The sequence below is a fragment of the Cydia fagiglandana genome, chromosome Z, assembly GCF_963556715.1.
Source record: "Cydia fagiglandana chromosome Z, ilCydFagi1.1, whole genome shotgun sequence".
NCBI lineage: Eukaryota > Metazoa > Arthropoda > Insecta > Lepidoptera > Tortricidae > Cydia > Cydia fagiglandana.
This window is the reverse complement of record NC_085959.1, coordinates 17,291,966-17,309,997: the sequence shown is the minus strand read 5'-3', so window position 1 is coordinate 17,309,997 and position 18,032 is coordinate 17,291,966. Positions and strand designations below refer to the sequence as shown.

The 18,032-nt window shown below is 38.8% G+C and overlaps 2 protein-coding genes across 2 annotated transcripts in view; one reads left to right on the top strand and one right to left on the bottom strand.

Moving 5' to 3' along the window:
- The first annotated feature begins 1,517 nt into the window (after positions 1–1,517).
- LOC134678616 (uncharacterized) lies at positions 1,518–12,420 on the top strand. The gene is made up of 10 exons (XM_063537246.1): positions 1,518–1,864; positions 1,999–2,175; positions 3,553–3,654; positions 3,738–3,833; positions 3,962–4,123; positions 4,905–6,139; positions 6,437–7,661; positions 8,174–8,295; positions 9,395–9,782; positions 11,510–12,420. Exons 1-10 carry the CDS (start codon positions 1,705–1,707, stop codon positions 11,752–11,754), a joined length of 3,912 nt encoding a protein of 1,303 aa, XP_063393316.1. The 5' UTR covers positions 1,518–1,704; the 3' UTR covers positions 11,755–12,420.
- Positions 12,421–13,218: 798 nt separating this feature from the next.
- LOC134679323 (SPARC-related modular calcium-binding protein 1) overlaps positions 13,219–18,032 on the bottom strand; it is a 30,341-nt gene continuing 25,527 nt past the window's right edge. The window contains exons 10-12 of the mRNA XM_063538228.1: positions 16,544–16,637; positions 16,137–16,393; positions 13,219–15,239 (exon numbers count right to left, since the gene is read on the bottom strand). Of these exons, the coding sequence (XP_063394298.1) occupies positions 15,163–15,239; positions 16,137–16,393; positions 16,544–16,637 (428 nt within the window). The 3' untranslated portion in view covers positions 13,219–15,162. The remainder of the gene's footprint in view (positions 15,240–16,136; positions 16,394–16,543; positions 16,638–18,032) is intronic.

Here is an 18,032-nt window from a genome sequence, read left to right as displayed (position 1 = left end):
TTGTCATACATTGTTTGGTTATTGTCAGGAGAAGTTTCTTATGACAGAAAAAAAATAAGAAAGCTGCGCGGAACATTAGAAAATTTAAGAAAACTAAACTTCCATATTAACTTTGATGACATGGATAACATGTTTCTTGCGTGAGCTTCTGCGGAGAACTGACGATCGACGCCGTTATCGGAGGCGTGTGGAGGCACTAGGAACGTTCGATTTATCGCACAGTCGGACTGCACAGTTTTATCGCAACGATTTATCGTTACGTATGTAGCCGGCATACACGGCAGCCAACCGACCCACCAATAACAATTATTAAAGCCCCCATTCACCATCAGGCATACGTGCCTAACGCAAGGACCGAAGATTATTTTCGTCAAATAGACGAACGAACAATGATGAGGTTCGCTATAATCGCTATAGGCCCTACAAAATAGAGAGAGATCGTTAAGTCCAAAGAATATAATACTCACTTAAGTCCCTATATCGCTCGAATACGCAAAAGATTTTTCTATGTTGGCGACAGGCCCCAAAGAGTAAAGTAAGTAAATAGGTACAGGCCCTCTTGCCATAAAGGCCATAAAGGCAATGACTTGGAGGGCCTTTCATAGCGAACACACAAAGAATACACAGGATCATTTAGACCGCGAGCCACGGACAGATTTCCATGAGTTCCATGACCAATCGCCTCCCGGGTGATAAGTCGCATATTGGTTAACGGCTATGTATGATGACCCCTCATGGACGTCAGCTGGCGCTCCGTTGGTGGGCTGAGGAATGGCAGCCACCGGAACATGTAAAAAATAAAAATAAAAAATTGTCATCGCCTCCCGTTTGATACTATGTCAGAAGATATAGTCAGACCAAGAAAAGTCTGCAGCGTATTTGATAGCCCACGCAGTGAAAGTGTTATTTTAAACATCAAACTTCTATGACATTCATACGTATAAACAAACACTGGCACTGCGTGGACTCTCAAATCCGCTGCAGACTTTTCTTGGTCCGACTCTTGTTTAGATGTTATTATAAATTAAAAAAACCGTCAGCCGGTTGTATAGCGGTGGAAAGACCGTCAGCTATTTGCATAAACATGTAAAAAATAAGCGCTGTACCTTTTTATTATAGTAATAACTAAATAATGAAACTTTGCATCTAGGATTTCATCAGGCATTTCAATAAACGCCTTATGGATTTACGGACATGATCAACCTGACGGTCTATCCACCGCGATACAACCGGCTCACTATTTTTTTAATTCATTGTACATCTAAACTTAAACTATCATCTGACAAAGTATCAAGCGGGAGGCGATGACTGACGATTTTTGCTCCTGGCCCGCGGTCAAAGAGTAAAGTTTTTCACGCCAGGCACATGAATGGAACGTTTGGATCGTGAATAGGCTGAATAAATAATGGTATAGTGTTGCTATCCTATACGTTGGTTATTGGGGTAAAAATCCAAGCATTTGGAGCATGGAAAGTAAAAAAAAAAGATTAATGACAAAAGCTAAGAACCTACTTAATAAAAACACTACATAACAATTTACAACCGTAATCAAAATGTAATAAAAAATCCAAAATTAACGTATGCTTTTGTAGGTCATTATTACTATTTATAAAGTTGGGTTCAACGTGTTTAGAATTTTAATAGTTAACATATATAATGAAGTCCCTATAGGTGTAACAGTGTAAATTATTATTAGTTCGCATAATGGATTCTCCACTATCGCCGAATCCTGATGCTGATATAAATAATGTGTGTTCATTTTACTTTAAAATCGAAAATGATGTGTCGTGTCCATCCACATTAAAAAATAAATCTACCTTAGTCAAATACACCAAATTGCCAGACTACGACTTCGATTCAAAAGGTGAGTATTTATACAGTTTCCATTTTTACACAAGGCCTCGTCTTTGCGTTATTTTATTATAATTTTGAATATCTAATGGAGTTATAACATTTGGACCTAAAACTACCCAAAATTAACACAGTTGTTATTGACAGTTTGCCAATCATTAAAACCGCGGCTCCGTCGAATAATGGAAATAGATCACTCTCATCTGCAAACTAGTCGATCTCTCAAACTTGGCGCCGTATCCGATACAAAAATGAATTCAAGCACCAAACGAAAAATTGTATCTATATCAGAAAATGATGAAGACAGACTTACTCCTCATATTGGTAAGCAGATATTTGTAACAATATACTATAAATATATATTTTAGGTAATGTTGTATAAGGGTTTTTATGTATTAAGTTTATATACATCATAAGTTTAATAGTGTGTGCTCCATGTGTTGGTTTTCTAGCTAGTAGTAGTAGTAGTGGATATTTTTGGGAATTTCATGCTTGCACAATGGATTGTCTGTGTTCCAATATTTAACCCTTGAAATGGCAGTGCTCTCGTCGTTGTACATATTTGTTATCCAATAATCAATAGGCTAAGCCTGTGGTGTCGCACCTTTGATTTTAATTCTCATCATACATATTCTGTATACCAGGAGCATTCCCTAGGAAGCTTGTAATAGTTATGCAAATTATTTCAATGTTCATCTTCCTCGCATTGTCCCGGCATTTTACAACTAATCCCCAGAATTGGCCTAGGCATTAGTTTTTACGAAAGCGACTGCCATTTGACCTTCCAACCCAAAGGGTTAACTAGGCCTTATTGGGATTAGTCCGGTTTCCTCGCGATGTTTTCCTTCAACAAAAAGTGACTGGTAAATATATATCAATATAAGTTAAAAAAACTTATTGTTACGAGCTGGGGTTTGAACCCGCGACCTACGGAATTGAAACTCACACACTTTTACCATTAGGCCACCAGGGCTAGTTGTATGCTCTTATTGCAAATAATTTCATTGTTATTCTCCTTTATAAACAATTTCAGAGATATTATTAATTTAAAAAAAACAAGCTTTTATTGTTACATAGTGTAAAAGGCCTGTAGTCTAAATATCCTTATTGATAGATGTTAAAAAGTGACAAGTAACACTTTGCAAAAAGTAGGTTTTAAGAAAAAAAATGTAAAAACCAATTTTAAGTGACTAGTTTACCAATAACATTTATTTTTAGGGTTCCGTACCTCAAAAGGGAAAAACGGAACCCTTATAGGATCACTCGTGCATCTGTCTGTCTGTCCGTCTGTCACAGCCGATTTTCTCGGGAACTACTGGACCAATTAAGTTGAAATTTGGTACACATGTAAGTTTGTGACCCAAATACGGACATGTAACTTAAACAAATGAATTTTAAACATGGCGGCCACTTTTGGGGGGTAAATGAGAAAATTAAAAAATAAAGTTTTTCACCTTTTACCACTGGTATAAAATTTCCCAGTAGTTACCACCAAACCAAGTTAGTTCAATACCCATTTTACCTCTTTAAGTGCCTGATATATATAAAACCTCTTGCTTGCTTCTATAGAGTTCTTTCTAATTGTTATACAACACAATAAAGGAAAGGTGCAATAATTTGACAACCCCAAAAAGCTATAAATTCCAAGAGATAAGAAAAGCCTTTTCTTTACTTGTATTGATTATGAAATTAATTCAACAGGTAAAGTTCTGCAGTCTTCAAATAGATCATTACGGACAACCCTACAAGATGATAAAAGTGCATCACAAAAAAATTGTTTGAAATCAAGTCAGGTCAAGTCAGGTACAGTGTATTTTAGAAAATCATGCAATTGTTGCCTTAATTGAGGCTTAGGTTTTTGCAATAACTGTGTTATTATTTTACAGGTGCACCGTGTACAAACAGGTCTTCTGGGTCAAACCAGAAGGACAACAAAAATTCAATACATAGAAACTACTTGAAATCAACTAACACAGTCAAAAGTAAGTGAAATAACAACAATACATATAAGGCCACCATGGTGCACATCTAAACTTAAATTGCTTTTTTAAAAACTGGACTGAATAATAAATATTCCTTACCTAATATTTTATGTGTGTCAAAATTTCAGGTACACAAGCAATGCAAGCATCAAAGTTGAATGTAAAAACAAATAATATAACAAATAAAAGGGAACATGGTAGTCATAAAACTATTCTGAACAGTAAACAAGCAATAGTTAGCAATAGTTCTTTACATGATTATGTGAGAAACAAGAGTACCAAAGACCAAGGTATGTAAAAATTAAGTTTTAATAATTTCAATAGTTGAATTTGATATTTTTGGATCCTGCCTGTGAAGATGATGCCTGGATCCTGATAAAGAATGTTTAAATAAGTATGAATGTGGATATTTCACCTAATTCATGAATTGTTATATAAGTCGCTGGCCCAATATTACAGGGTTCTATGTTACATTTTCAAGATAGTCGAAATTCGACTTCATTTCACTATGACATTGTTCAAATTTCAGTTAGATAAAAGTGAAACATAGAACCCTGTAATATTGGGCTAGCGAAGTGGCACTGCCATCAAAAACTAAGTAATTTCCTGGCTGGTTATCAATTTGCTTATTATTCGGTTCTAATTACTTTTTGGCAAAAATTTGCTTTACGACGGGATATGGAGTGAACATTGACAAGCATAGGGGTGGGGTACATAAAATGTATATAAAAATGATTTTGAGCTTTTCAGTGGGTTGTTTTATGGTCATAAAGTCTTTCGTGTTTGTTCAAGAGATGATTAAAAGTTTGTACGGAGCCCTCAGCATGAGTTAAACAAACTCTGTCATGACCGGTTTTTAAATTAAAACCAAAAATATTACTTTGCTAATACGCGAAAAGAGAAAGTGCTAGTCAATCAGTGCTAATTCATGGTCTCTTCTTAGCGGCGCATTCTTAACCTTTTAGTGCTATATAATATCTTCTATTTATAATACAACAGTTAGTTTAGTTTGGTTGATCTGTATATAATTACTGATTATTTCCAATGTTTATCAATGAATACTCTTTTCAGAAAAAGGAAGACCCGTCAAAAGTACGCCTAACCCGCCTAGAGTAAATTTAAGCAAAAATTTAGTAATCCCTCGTGAAAGCAATGAATTTGTTATTGCATTTGATAATGATTTTGATGATAATTCAAACAAGACAGGCTCCTCAAAACGGGTTTTACAGAAAAACCAACTTAATAGTAAATCACCTCAACGCAACACTGTAGTTAAAATTGTGAATAAGGTTTCGCTAGGAAACCCTCCCCCAGTAATACGTGTGCCTCTCGCCAATTGCTATAAAAGTGAAGAGAAGCAATTAGGATTAGAAAGTGTTATATCGGTTCCAGTCAAACATTCTGTTGATTGTAGCACTGGTATGGATCAACATTTCCTTCCTAGAGATGCAAATGTAGGAACCCCCGCACTGCCCGTCATGGTTAATGAAGAAACTGAAACTTCAAACAATAGCACAGAAGTAACTCAAGATGTCTTTGACAATCTTGACATACCTAATGTTACACTAATAAAGGACAAAAGTATTTTTGCCAAAGAAGAGATAGTCAGCTTCTGTAGTCGCTCAATGCCTAATTTACACACATCACCATTTAAATTAAGCCCAGAGAAGGAAAGCTGTGACGACCCGGTAGGTAGCGGAAAAGCTAAGACTTACATAATTGGTCGAGCAACATTTACTTACACAACTAAACAAAAAATAAACTTCCACGTGGTCGGTAGCAGCGACGACAGCCAATCTAATCAATCGCCTAGTCCTTTAGCATACCCATTAAATGTGGTTTCTCTTATAAAAAAGAATTTGAACCAGTGTGATATCTCCGAGAGTTCAGAAGATCATTTAACCAATAAAAGTAATAATCCGAATAATTGCCATAAGAAGGTTGATGAACTCCAAGCACTTGCTTGTCCTTACGTTTTTAATAACAACAAATTGGTCAAACCGTCAGATCTAATCAGCACAATTAGAGTTAATAATGGATTGTTACACAACGATTACATAAGCGAGCAGTTTCAAAGAGAGCTTCATTTTATAGATTCATTTTTCGAATCACTACAGTATTTAGAAAATAGCTCCTTATCAGAAAAATGTCTTACTGAAGCTTCGAGCGACAACTGGGTTAGCAAATCGAGGTTCGATTTAAAGAATTCAGAATACAATTCTTTCTTGTCGAAGCTAGAGCGTGGCGCTGGCGTTTTAGCGAATGTTGACGATATCGAAACAATGGCATCAAAAAGTCTTTGTCTGGTGAGTACATTTCCTTAGATATGTCAATATAAATTGTGTCATATTCAAGCAAAAGGTAACTTTGTACTTTGGTTATAAGGTCGATTCGATTTAAAGTTGCATATAACCTTACAGACAATCGACCTAGTAATAGGTACCCTAATGTTTAGCCGGGAAAAACGACCTCGCCGACGCAAAACACAAGCACGACAGTGTTCGTGCATAAGTGATTCGTGTCGTTAAGAATTTTTTATTTGTAATCATCTGCTTGTGATGCGAAGTGGTCAACTAATCATGTAATTAATTTGCTAATTTCAGCTTAATTTACTAATTCGCAATGAACAACGGCGCGCCAAGAATTTACTGTTTGTTTTGAAAATGCGCGAGGATGCATTGAAAGATTTCACCAAGAGCCAGATTATTTGGTTGGAAAACAAAAAGAAGCAAGACAATACCGACGTGTCAACGTTGAAGAAGAAGCAACGAGGAGCGCTATTAAAGCTGCAGCATGAGTGCGGAGAGATGCAACGCATGCGCAAGGCGCTCGTCACCCTCTCTGAGAAGCGTAAGGCAGCACTCATGAAAACCAGGAACAGTATCGAGTTAAAACTAAAGAACAACGTCGACGTAGAGCAGATTCTCCTAGGAAAAAAGAAGTTGAAGAGAAATATTTCGACCGACCGGAATGTAGCTCCTCTCAAATGCTTTGACTTGTCGAGCAGTGGCTGCGAAGAGAGCTCGTCGTCCAAGCCCAAGGAGACGCCGGTCCTAATCCAGGAGCTACCGCCCGCCAACTCGTGCGCTGAGAAGTGCGTCCAGACGGGGGACAGCATCTGCGAGCCCAGCGGGACCGCTGACCGGGCGACAGATACGGCAGAAAACTTCGTCGCTGTTGACGGTGGATACTTAAATATAATCTTTCAGAATCTTTCCTTCCCGCAAATATTTAGTTGTGGCAAACAATACGAAGTCAACGAGGAAGCCTTGAGGAAAATCCTGGAATCATCTAACAAGTGTCAACTTAAGGACCAATGTGACAGTGATGTTATTGAAAATTTCATGGAGAAGATTAGGAACCGTGACTCAGACAGGTCTTCCTCGGCGTCGACTGCCCACAGTCTCGTAGACGAGTTCGATCAGTATTACAAGGGGCTGAGTGACCGTAGTAAGTCGCCCGCCGACTCTCCTGACCCTGACCACCATGCTTTAAGTCAGCATAACCCTCAATCGCGTGTATGCGAACTTTCAGAGTCATGTGTTCAAGTAACAGATATTATTATGGATCAAAATGAAAAATCTAGTGGAGAGAATACTGAAAGTATCGTTACTGAGAATGTGAGACATGTGTCAAGCTCAGAAACTTTGACATGTGACCAGATTTGTATATGTGACTCGTCAAACCATTCTTTAGAATCAGAATCATTGGGGAATGGTGATGCAGCGGTGTCCTTGAGCCAAGCAGGTCCTCTGCCAGTGCCACCCGGTGCGGCGTTCCCCGAGCCACTTGTTTCGGATGGCTCTGACACTTCAGTCATAAGTTTTGGTAAGATTACTAGGTATTTATTTATTTCATATATCATTCATCTTCCATTACTTTGTTTTATACAAATAGGTCATTTGCTCTCTTCTCAGGCCTCCAAACAATTCTTGTGCCCAGGGATTGTTTCCCCATTTTTATTATTTTAAAGATTTAAACGCCTCAACATGAATTACGTAGAGGTTACATTTTTTATTGAAATACTGTGTAATATTATACAGCTCCTTAAAATCTAAATTACTTCCAAGTAACGTCTAGTTACTTTTTTATTGACCCTCAAAAGATTTTCAAATAGTAATTTAATAATTCAGCGAAGATCAATTTTATTTAAAATGATTAATCTAGAATTACATTTACTTAGCGCTTTTCATCAATTGTTAACATCAGTAAACTTTATTTTGCATTGTATTAACAGACATCATCTTATCTCATCTTTGCATCTTAAAAAAAATATCAACAGAATACATACATATAAACCCTTGCAATATTTCCAGTAAAATTGTAATATGTGACTACAGGCAGCAGCATCAAGAGCGATTTCCGGAGCGATTACCAGAGCGTGGAGAGCATCGTGACGTCGTCGTCGGGCTACAGCGAGGTGGAGGAGCTGCGCCGGCAGCAGCTGGCCATCGAGAGAGAGGTCAGCTTTAATCTTGCTCTAACTCTACCCAATTGTCGACAGTTTCAAACAACTGGATTTAATATGCACAATTTTTAGGGTTCCGTACCCGAAGGGTAAAACGGGACCCTATTACTAAGACTCTGCTGTCCGTCAGTCCGGCCGTCCGTCTGTCACCAGGCTGTATCTCACGAACCGTGATAGCTAGACAGTTGAAATTTTCACAGATGATGTATTTCTGTTGCCGCTATAACAACAAATACTAAAAATAGAATAAAGATTTAAGTGGGGCTCCCATACAACAAACGTGATTTTTGACCGAAGTTAAGCAACGTCGGGCGGGGTCAGTACTTGGATGGGCGACCGTTTTTAGGGTTCCGTACCCAAAGGGTAAAACGGGACCCTATTACTAAGACTTCGCTGTCCGTCCGTCCGTCCGTCCGTCCGTCTGTCACCAGGCTGTATCTCACGAACCGTGATAGCTAGACAGTTGAAATTTTCACAGATGATGTATTTCTGTTGCCGCTATAACAACAAATACTAAAAACAGAATAAAATAAAGATTTAAATGGGGCTCCCATACAACAAACGTGATTTTTGACCAAAGTTAAGCAACGTCGGGAGGGGTCAGTACTTGGATGGGTGACCGTTTTTTCTTGCTTTTTTTTGTTTTTGTTTTTTTTGCATTATGGTACGGAACCCTTCGTGCGCGAGTCCGACTCGCACTTGCCCGGTTTTTTATTTGCCTTTTTTTGCATTATGGTACGGAACCCTTCGTGCGCGAGTCCGACTCGCACTTGCCCGGTTATTTTAAATATACCTAGGTCATTGCCATAGATATCTAGGGACTGGCTTTACGGGCAATAATAATGAGGCATGACAGGGGCCAGTACAGCGGTGTGAAACCGCTACAACGCGATTGGTTAATGAGTTCGCATCACGCGCGCGATTGGTTGACGAGTTCGAGCAACTAGTTACGTTAGACTACACGATTGGCTGGAATTCGTGAGTAACACCGCTGAACTAGTACCATTTTTAGTGCCCCATTAGCCCGTCCTTAGATATTATACGTCAATGACCTAGATTTAACAAAATAATAATTTGTTAAACTTTATTTCAGATAAAAGCTCTAGAGCAGCAACAAAATCAGCCACTAGTCGTCCGAGAGATACCCGACAAGCCGCCGCCGCCATACACGCCACCAAACAACACTCTAACCAAAACTTCACGTATGTTCGTTCTGAACGACGATTTAGAAGAAAAAATACAACGGCACATAGCACACGGAGAAGACTTCCCTTATGACCCTAGCAACGCGTTTAGCGTGTTTATAAAAGATATTTGCGAAGAATCTCTAGCGAGACAAAGACAGGAGCTGAGCGATCAGCCGTGGGATGCGTGCAACTTGTTGCCGGACAGGCAAGAGCTTAGTCCAGAGAAGAGAGGACTGAAAACTATAAGTGAAGTCAAACAAGTGCTATCTGGTATTTCGCCGACTGTTGTTTCAGGTAAAAGAAAATGTATATTTATAAATTTTCATTACCATATTATACTCTGTATCTTTAGGTACTTAAATAAAAGTAAACAAATAATTGAAGGGATGTTTACAAAAACAACATAACTGACTACACTGGTTGACACCTGAAACGATTAACAATGTTCTTAAAAAAGTGTCAACCGCTCTAAGCAGTTATGTTGTTTTTGTAAACATCCCTTCAATTTGTACATTTTCCATTTATTGATTAACCAACCAAATACAAAACCACCTGGATCTGTCACTGAACGACCTGATTTTTAACCTACATTATTTGATCATGTAATGTTTTCATCTACCCTCAACTGGCTTAAGAAGGGTAGACTTTGTTCACTCTTTTTTAAATACTTAAAGATACATTTGACTCGTATGAGCCCGAATAGCGTAACGGTACTCTGCTACTCTACAGTCCGTCCCTTAAAATAATGTAACCCTTAACACTTTGAAGGCCACGCCTATACCTCGTTTTTTTTAGCATTAGAAAAAAGGTAAACAATCTTGATATGTCTTTTAATTGAAAAACATATTTTAAAAAATAAGTTACGGCATATATGTAACTATTATGAATCTAATACGATCATTTATATTCTTCTGCTTTCATAAGTAATAGTTTTTGGTTTTTAAAAAGCGTTTTTTAATTAAAAGTCATGTCAAGATCGCTTACCTTCTTGCAAGTTCTTTCTAATGCTAAAAAAACGAACTATAATATAGTGTGCGCCGCGTCACCGTGAATCTTGTTCGAATGCAGGAAGCTATGAAAGTCTGCAACGATTTTGATAGCGCACGCAGTGCGAGTGTTATTGATTTTCGTTTCATAAAAGTTTCACGTTTAAAATCACACTTGCACTGCGTGTGCTATCAAAATCGTAGCAGACTTGTATTGGCCTAACTCAACCCTGTTTTCAAAAGCTGACGATTCCACAAACCAAAAATCCTCCTGTCATAGTAAATGTTGTAGTCACTGTAAGTTTAGTGCCATCTATCGACACACGACTATAACTCAAAATTAACATGTATAAAATTATCAAAAAAATTAATATATATGGATAAATGATTTTATTATTTTTATATAATTTTGACCCATGTTCATTCACTGATATCTATGTGTTAAAATTGTTAAATATGAAACGGTATCGTCACGCCATCTAGCCGAGAATAGGCTAAAGGTGTGTGCGCCATCTATCCGAGAATGACTGTTTCTTGATTTCCGAGGCACGTTTTTTTCTTAGACTTTATTCGTCTTATACGAAGTTACATATGTCTTTGCACAAACCATACAGGCGCCGTACAGCGCCATCTTCAGCTGTCAAACTTGGGGGCACTAATTTATCTTTAGATACATATTATATTACACACAACTTACACAATAAATCAATATTTATTATAAAGTAATTAAGCATGGGTCTCTATTGTTTCCATAGCGTATTAAGTCATAATGTATTGTTTGTCCGAATTTTCATTCATAATTTGGTTTTTCTCAGAAACGCATAACTTTTCAGGATTGCCATAAAACAAACCTAACCTAACCTATCTATAGGATAAACTTGCGAAAGTCCTGAAAAGTTAACGGTTTCAGAATTATGACTAATGATCATAATGATAATCTGACAATCATTACATTATGATTTTCAATAATTATGTCAAACAAAGGGATCCGATTGACCATATTAGTAATTACTAATTAGTTTGTGTTGTTAACAGGGGTGGGTGCCCGGCGGTCCGATCACATCGACGAAATCCTGTTCGCGGAGTGGCGGCGCTGTGAGCCCGAGTGGACCAACCTCCACTCCGAGGAGGCCGGCGTCAAGGCACAGGTGTTCGAGAGCCTCTTCCAAAAAGTCCTCAGCGAGACCGTCGATCAATACAAACAGACCGTTCTCGGATTAATTACACCAGATGCAATACACGAAAAATCATTCAGAAAAAAAAATAAACCGCCAATTTAGAATCGTAAAAATATTTATCGTAATCGTAAAATTATTATTACCAGCCTATCTGTTGATCACTGGTTTTATACACGGTGTAACATGAGTAAACCGAATAATTTTAACAGCGTATTCCTGATCAAGATCATATTTAGAGACAAAAATGTCCTATAAACTTTTTTTAAAAGCGCCTAGTTTCACGAGATAATATTAATTTAAAAATTAACGAGTTTTTGTTGTTACGTAGTGTAAAAGGCCTTTTTGATGGTAATGTTGCTGCTATGGGACGTAGTCTAAATATCCTTAATGATAGATGTCAAAAAGTGACAAGTAACACTTTGCAAAAAGAAGGTTTTACGAAAAAAAAATGTAAAAATAAATTTTAAGTAACAAGTTTACCAATAACATTTATTTTTTATGTACAAATACATTCAAAAAATTGAAAAAAAAACAAAACAAAACATATTTTTTTTGGCGAAATTTACCTTAACTCTTATTACATTTTTTCCTTCTTTTGACCTCAGAAATGCGTGGTTAAAATTATTCGGTTTCCTCATGTTACACAGTGTATTTTGTTAGTTATCATTACATATGTGTAATATTACTATAAATATTACCTGTACTCGTATCGTATTGAAAAAGTCAGTAATTATTACTTAATACATACTATTTGCTGTTTATGAAACATTTCTGTGGTTTTCTTACCTGCGGCTTAATTTCCTCTTACGCTGATATAGGTCGAGCGTACGATTGAACACAATGTTCTATGCTATAGGTACCGTGCGCGTTGGAAGGTCTGCCATCTTGTGGCCTGAATTGGAAACATATTTCCACATGTATTTTGCCAAAGCAAGTCCAAAATCTGTTTGCTCCTATGCTGCCCTACAGTACATGCACGGGGCCTTTGGGCCACCGCACCGCGACGCTGACAATGAGCACGTACTGCAATCTTAAGCTGATAGCAGACGTGATATACTTATGAAGTTATGAAGTTATGATAAACCGATCAATTATGAAAATATTTTTAGAAGAAGAGGAGGATCACGATCTTTTGCTTCGTTACTTTTACAGTATGGAGCGAAGCCTAGCCAATTCAATTTTCAAAAGTAGAATAGACGAAGGACCTTATACCAACTTGAAGAAAAAAGCATTTAAACGAGAACGACGACAAATTCAGGAGCTTTTGTCGGTTTAATATTATTTTTTTAGATATTTTAAATATTGACATAGCCTCAAAACCACGTACGATCGCAGCGACTGCGCGACAGTGCTTGCGCAGACGTAGCACGGCCGCTATCGCCGAGCGACACTGACGCGGCGCCACTGTCGCTGCGATAGTGACGCTGTGCTCGGAAGTAAGTTCATACATTTCCATACTGCATAATACTGTCGCTCTGTCGCCGCGTCAGTGTCGCTGCGTTAGTGTCGCCGGAGCCGCTGTGCTCGGAAGTCTACCTTAACTCGGTCATAAATAAAATCACATAGTCCAGTAGTTACATTATTCTCTTTATTCGGGAATAATATTAACAGAGAAAAATATCACATAGTTCTTATATTTAACACTGACTACTTAACATTATAAATACTTAGTTTATTTTATTTGCAAAAAATACAGCAATTTAGTACATATAAGTAGATGCTTAGTTATTGTTACCATTGTGGAAGTATGAATTTTAGATAATATCTCACTAACAACACCTATATACGCATTATATACATTCTGACATATGAAAAAAGTTACCAGCATAATATAATAGACACCAAAAATGTACACATATTCCTATATTCTTCCGTAAATTCTAGTGTACGTAAGAAATAAGAAACATTCTTAAATTTAGGGGTACAGTGACGTCTAAAAATATTGTCACACTTCTTACAAGACCGAAGTTTGACAGCGGTTCGAATCATGCTGTTCCTTTCTTATATATGGCACTATCCCTTTCGGCTATTCAGGGTTGTCAAAATTCAAGCCATTATCTTATCAGTTATGGTGCACGCAAAGGGATGTCAACCGTCAACCATAATTATTGCTCGGAGCAATCCTGAGCCGAACGGAGCCGAGTTTGCCCGAGGGGAGGAGTTTCGCACCCCTGCCGTAACTATATTTTCAAACGTAACTGTACGAAAACTGTAACGAGTAAAATACTAATATTAATAACTATTTATGTAGGCACCTATGTATTGTGATGTAAATGTAGGTTTTGTCAAAAGATATATAAATATAAATACCTATGCTATAATATTTGATACACTTATTGTATCTGGCTGGAACAAGATTTGATTGCCTCTACTTTATTCGTAGAATTGTTATGATCATGAATGTGGCAGTATTTTATGTGTCTAATACTATACTTCGTGCCAGATGACGTTTATCCCTTCATTTATAACATATTCCTTGTACATGGAATCTACAGGTTAGTTAATATGGCGTTATATAATTTACCTATCCAGATTACCCTTGGTAGCATACTTGATACTTACGAGTATAATCTATCATCTTGCTCTACGCGCGTAGCAAATTTCGCGTGCGGCGTTTTTTAAAAGGGTATAAACGGATATAAAACCTTTCAATACATTGAAGCAGACAAGGTGCTTGGAAATATCTGGACATTCATATCCTCTAGACGCCCAGAGACCTATAAAAATGTCTCCTGTTCCATTCTAATTTGAACTTTGTGTTGACAAAATAAAATTTAATATTGCTTGGTAAGGTTTGACGTATGGGCGGCTAGAGGTTAACTCTATTCGTACTATACAAGTAGGTACAGAGTGATTTCAGTACAGGTAGATTTCAGTAATACATATGCTAAATACCTTTAAATATTCAAGTCAAATTATATTACATTTAAAAAACAAAATAATACTTCAGGTATAATGAAAAAATACCATGAAACTATGTTTAACAGTATAAAATCGTAAAAAAACTATAGCAGCTACGTTACAATTGTAAGACAGTTTCATCCGTCATTGTTACTGGCACGATCTGACTCAAGTCACTGTTTTTGTATGTCCGTCTAGATTCTTTTACTGATTTATCCTCCATCCTTAGAACCGGAAAGGGAAATTTTCGTCTAGTCATCTTCTTTATATCACCAAGCAAGTGTGGCGTGAAGTAGGCATTATTGCCTCTTATTATAGGACATAAGCTAAGGTGCTACTCATCTCATCGCTGGCACCTAACGTCTAGTACTATGTGCTTAAAAAAAATTACCGTAAGATGAAAAGGCTTGTAGGATTCGTGCCATGCCCGATAATTTCCCGGTCACGTCAACGCCGTGTTCCAATGGCAAAGTAGTTACTTATGCCTATCTCAACATTGTCAAAAATTAAGCTGCGAAATAAGTGACTGTACATTGCGATTGTTTTTATTATTTTAAACACAAGCAACGCTAGCAATATTTACCGCAAAATCCATAGCTGTTTTTTAGATTAGTCATCTGCTTTCAGGATAGACTCAAGTGGGTTCGGTCCTTTTCTTCTAGGATTTGAAACTTTAGCTGGCTCCGCTGAAAAAAAAAACAATATTATATTTGACGTTCAGTAAAACTGGTAGAATAAAAAATCTGATTGTTCATAGATTTTTGAAAACCTTTAGAGGCATGATAGATAATTGCTGACTGTATGTAGCAAATAAAATCTGAAATAGAGAGTTACTGTCATGGTAAATTACGTATCTACATAACATTTTCTGCCATTTTTCGACAGACGATTAAAACTGTTAGAACGCCATTTGACTTTGATCATTATTCTTTCACTGATATGTGTTGACTTGTTAAATATTAATATTAACGCCATCCACTCGAGAATAGGCTGAAGGTTATGGCGCCATCGCTTTATTTTCTGTCGAAAGATGGCAGTAAATTTACAGTGGCTACATAATTTACTTTGACAATCCGTCTCTAATGCACTGATAATTCATATACAGGGTGGAAAGATATGTCGGGCCCTGGAGGGAAACTACCTTAACTCCTTTATTTGGCTGATTTTACTTAAATGAGACATTCCTTTATTTTTAAAAAGAAATAAAACTGCATTCAAAGATTTTTCTTTTTTTCTTCAATTTTGCTTGTCTAAAAATATTCTTGAGTACCAAATAATTATTCGATTTTATTATGGATGTTTTGTACGACAGACGAGTGTAAGACCTAATGTTTATTGGAGAAATGTTATCATTAACATTAACTGTATCGACTAGTAGAAATAAAAATAGCGAGTGTTTATTTTTTGGAAATTTTACTCGGTTCGATACCCGGTCGAGAAAAGCGAATTTTAATAAATCTTTGATTGTAGTTTTGTTTCTTTTTAAAAATAAAGGAATGTCTCCTAAGTAAAATGAGCCAATTTAAGGATTTAAGGTAGTTTCCCTCCAGGGCCCGACATATCTTTCCACACTGTATACTTACTCGTTTGGCTCAGTGGTAGTTGCGTGACCTCCAAGCAGGCCATCCACTCAGTTATAGTAATCTTGGCGTCGTGGTTGATGTCGCAGTAGCGCGGCAGCTTGCGGCCGCACCTCCGCAGCGGCTCCATGTTGGCGATCAGCTGGTGGAACGACTTCCACTCCCGTCGTTCCAGGGCTTTGTTTTTGTCCTTGTCTAGCATCACGTATGTCCATGTGGCTGCTTGCTCTTCTTTTGATGCCCCCCATTTTACAATTTCCCTGCGAATGTTTAACGTCAGATTAGCGGAGGACTACTTTTAGCGTAGCAGCCTAATTATCCTAAAGCAGCGAGGCGTGACAGGAAGACTTCGGAGTTCAAAGATTTTAAAATCGAAGTTTATATAAGTAGCTTAATAGTTAATAGCTTACCCGGGCCCTGTTCCATTCGTGGTTGCCGTCATTTTTGTAATCAAAAATCTCATCAAGTCTCGCAGGAAGTTTGACTTCATTGGTTCAGGACAACCTGAAAATAAACATAGACCAAACTATAATTAGCATTTTATAAGGTTTTACTTGACTTCAGTGTAATTGTGGCCTGATTAAGTTTCTCGATGTTGAGTAATTAGACTACTTAATATGTATGTACCTAGGTACATATTTGTAGATCGGCTAAGAACCAAGAACCAGAGCAGATATGTGTATTTCAAAGGTACCTTAGTACATTGGGTTGAAGGCAGCAGACCGGCAGTGCTTCTCAATGGATTTCGGGATGGCCCTAGGTATTAATTTGACAGTTCCAGCAATAGGTAAATTCAAGCTATGGACAATCAGACTGATCAGGTATCTTTAATGAGACCAGACAACAATTGCTATAGGTATAGCGTAGTGCGTAACGTTGCAGTTCTTGACGGAAGAGCCCGGTATGGGATAGCCGGTGTCCTGGTGCAGGCACTACCACATGTAGTGTTCGGCCTAAAGCTATATAAGATGTACCTCTCATGGGGCTAGCGTGGTGCGGCGCGGCGTCGCAGTCCGGCCGCAGGTCCTTGACGGAGGAGCCCGGGATGGGCTTGCCGGTGTCCTGGTGCAGGCACTACCACATGTAGTGTTCGGCCTAAAGCTATATAAGATGTACCTCTCATGGGGCTAGCGTGGTGCGGCGCGGCGTCGCAGTCCGGCCGCAGGTCCTTGACGGAGGAGCCCGGGATGGGCTTGCCGGTGTCCTGGTGCAAGCACTACCACATGTAGTGCTCGGCCTAAAGCTATATAAGATGTACCTCTCATGGGGCTAGCGTGGTGCGGCGCGGCGTCGCAGTCCGGCCGCAGGTCCTTGACGGAGGAGCCCGGGATGGGCTTGCCGGTGTCCTGGTGCAAGCACTACCACATGTAGTGCTCGGCCTAAAGCTATATAAGATGTACCTCTCATGGGGCTAGCGTGGTGCGGCGCGTTGTCGCAGTCCGGCCGCAGGTCCTTGACGGAGGAGCCCGGGATGGGCTTGCCGGTGTCCTGGTGCACGCACTACCACATGTAGTGCTCGGCCTAAAGCTATATAAGATGTACCTCTCATGGGGCTAGCGTGGTGCGGCGCGTTGTCGCAGTCCGGCCGCAGGTCCTTGACGGAGGAGCCCGGGATGGGCTTGCCGGTGTCCTGGTGCACGCAATACCACATGTAGTGCTCGGCCTAAAGCTATATGAGATGTACCTCTCATGGGGCTAGCGTGGTGCGGCGCGTTGTCGCAGTCCGGCCGCAGGTCCTTGACGGAGGAGCCCGGGATGGGCTTGCCGGTGTCCTGGTGCACGCACTACCACATGTAGTGCTCGGCCTAAAGCTATATAAGGTGTACCTCTCATGGGGCTAGCGTGGTGCGGTGCGGCGTCGCAGTCCGGCCGCAGGTCCTTGACGGAGGAGCCCGGGAT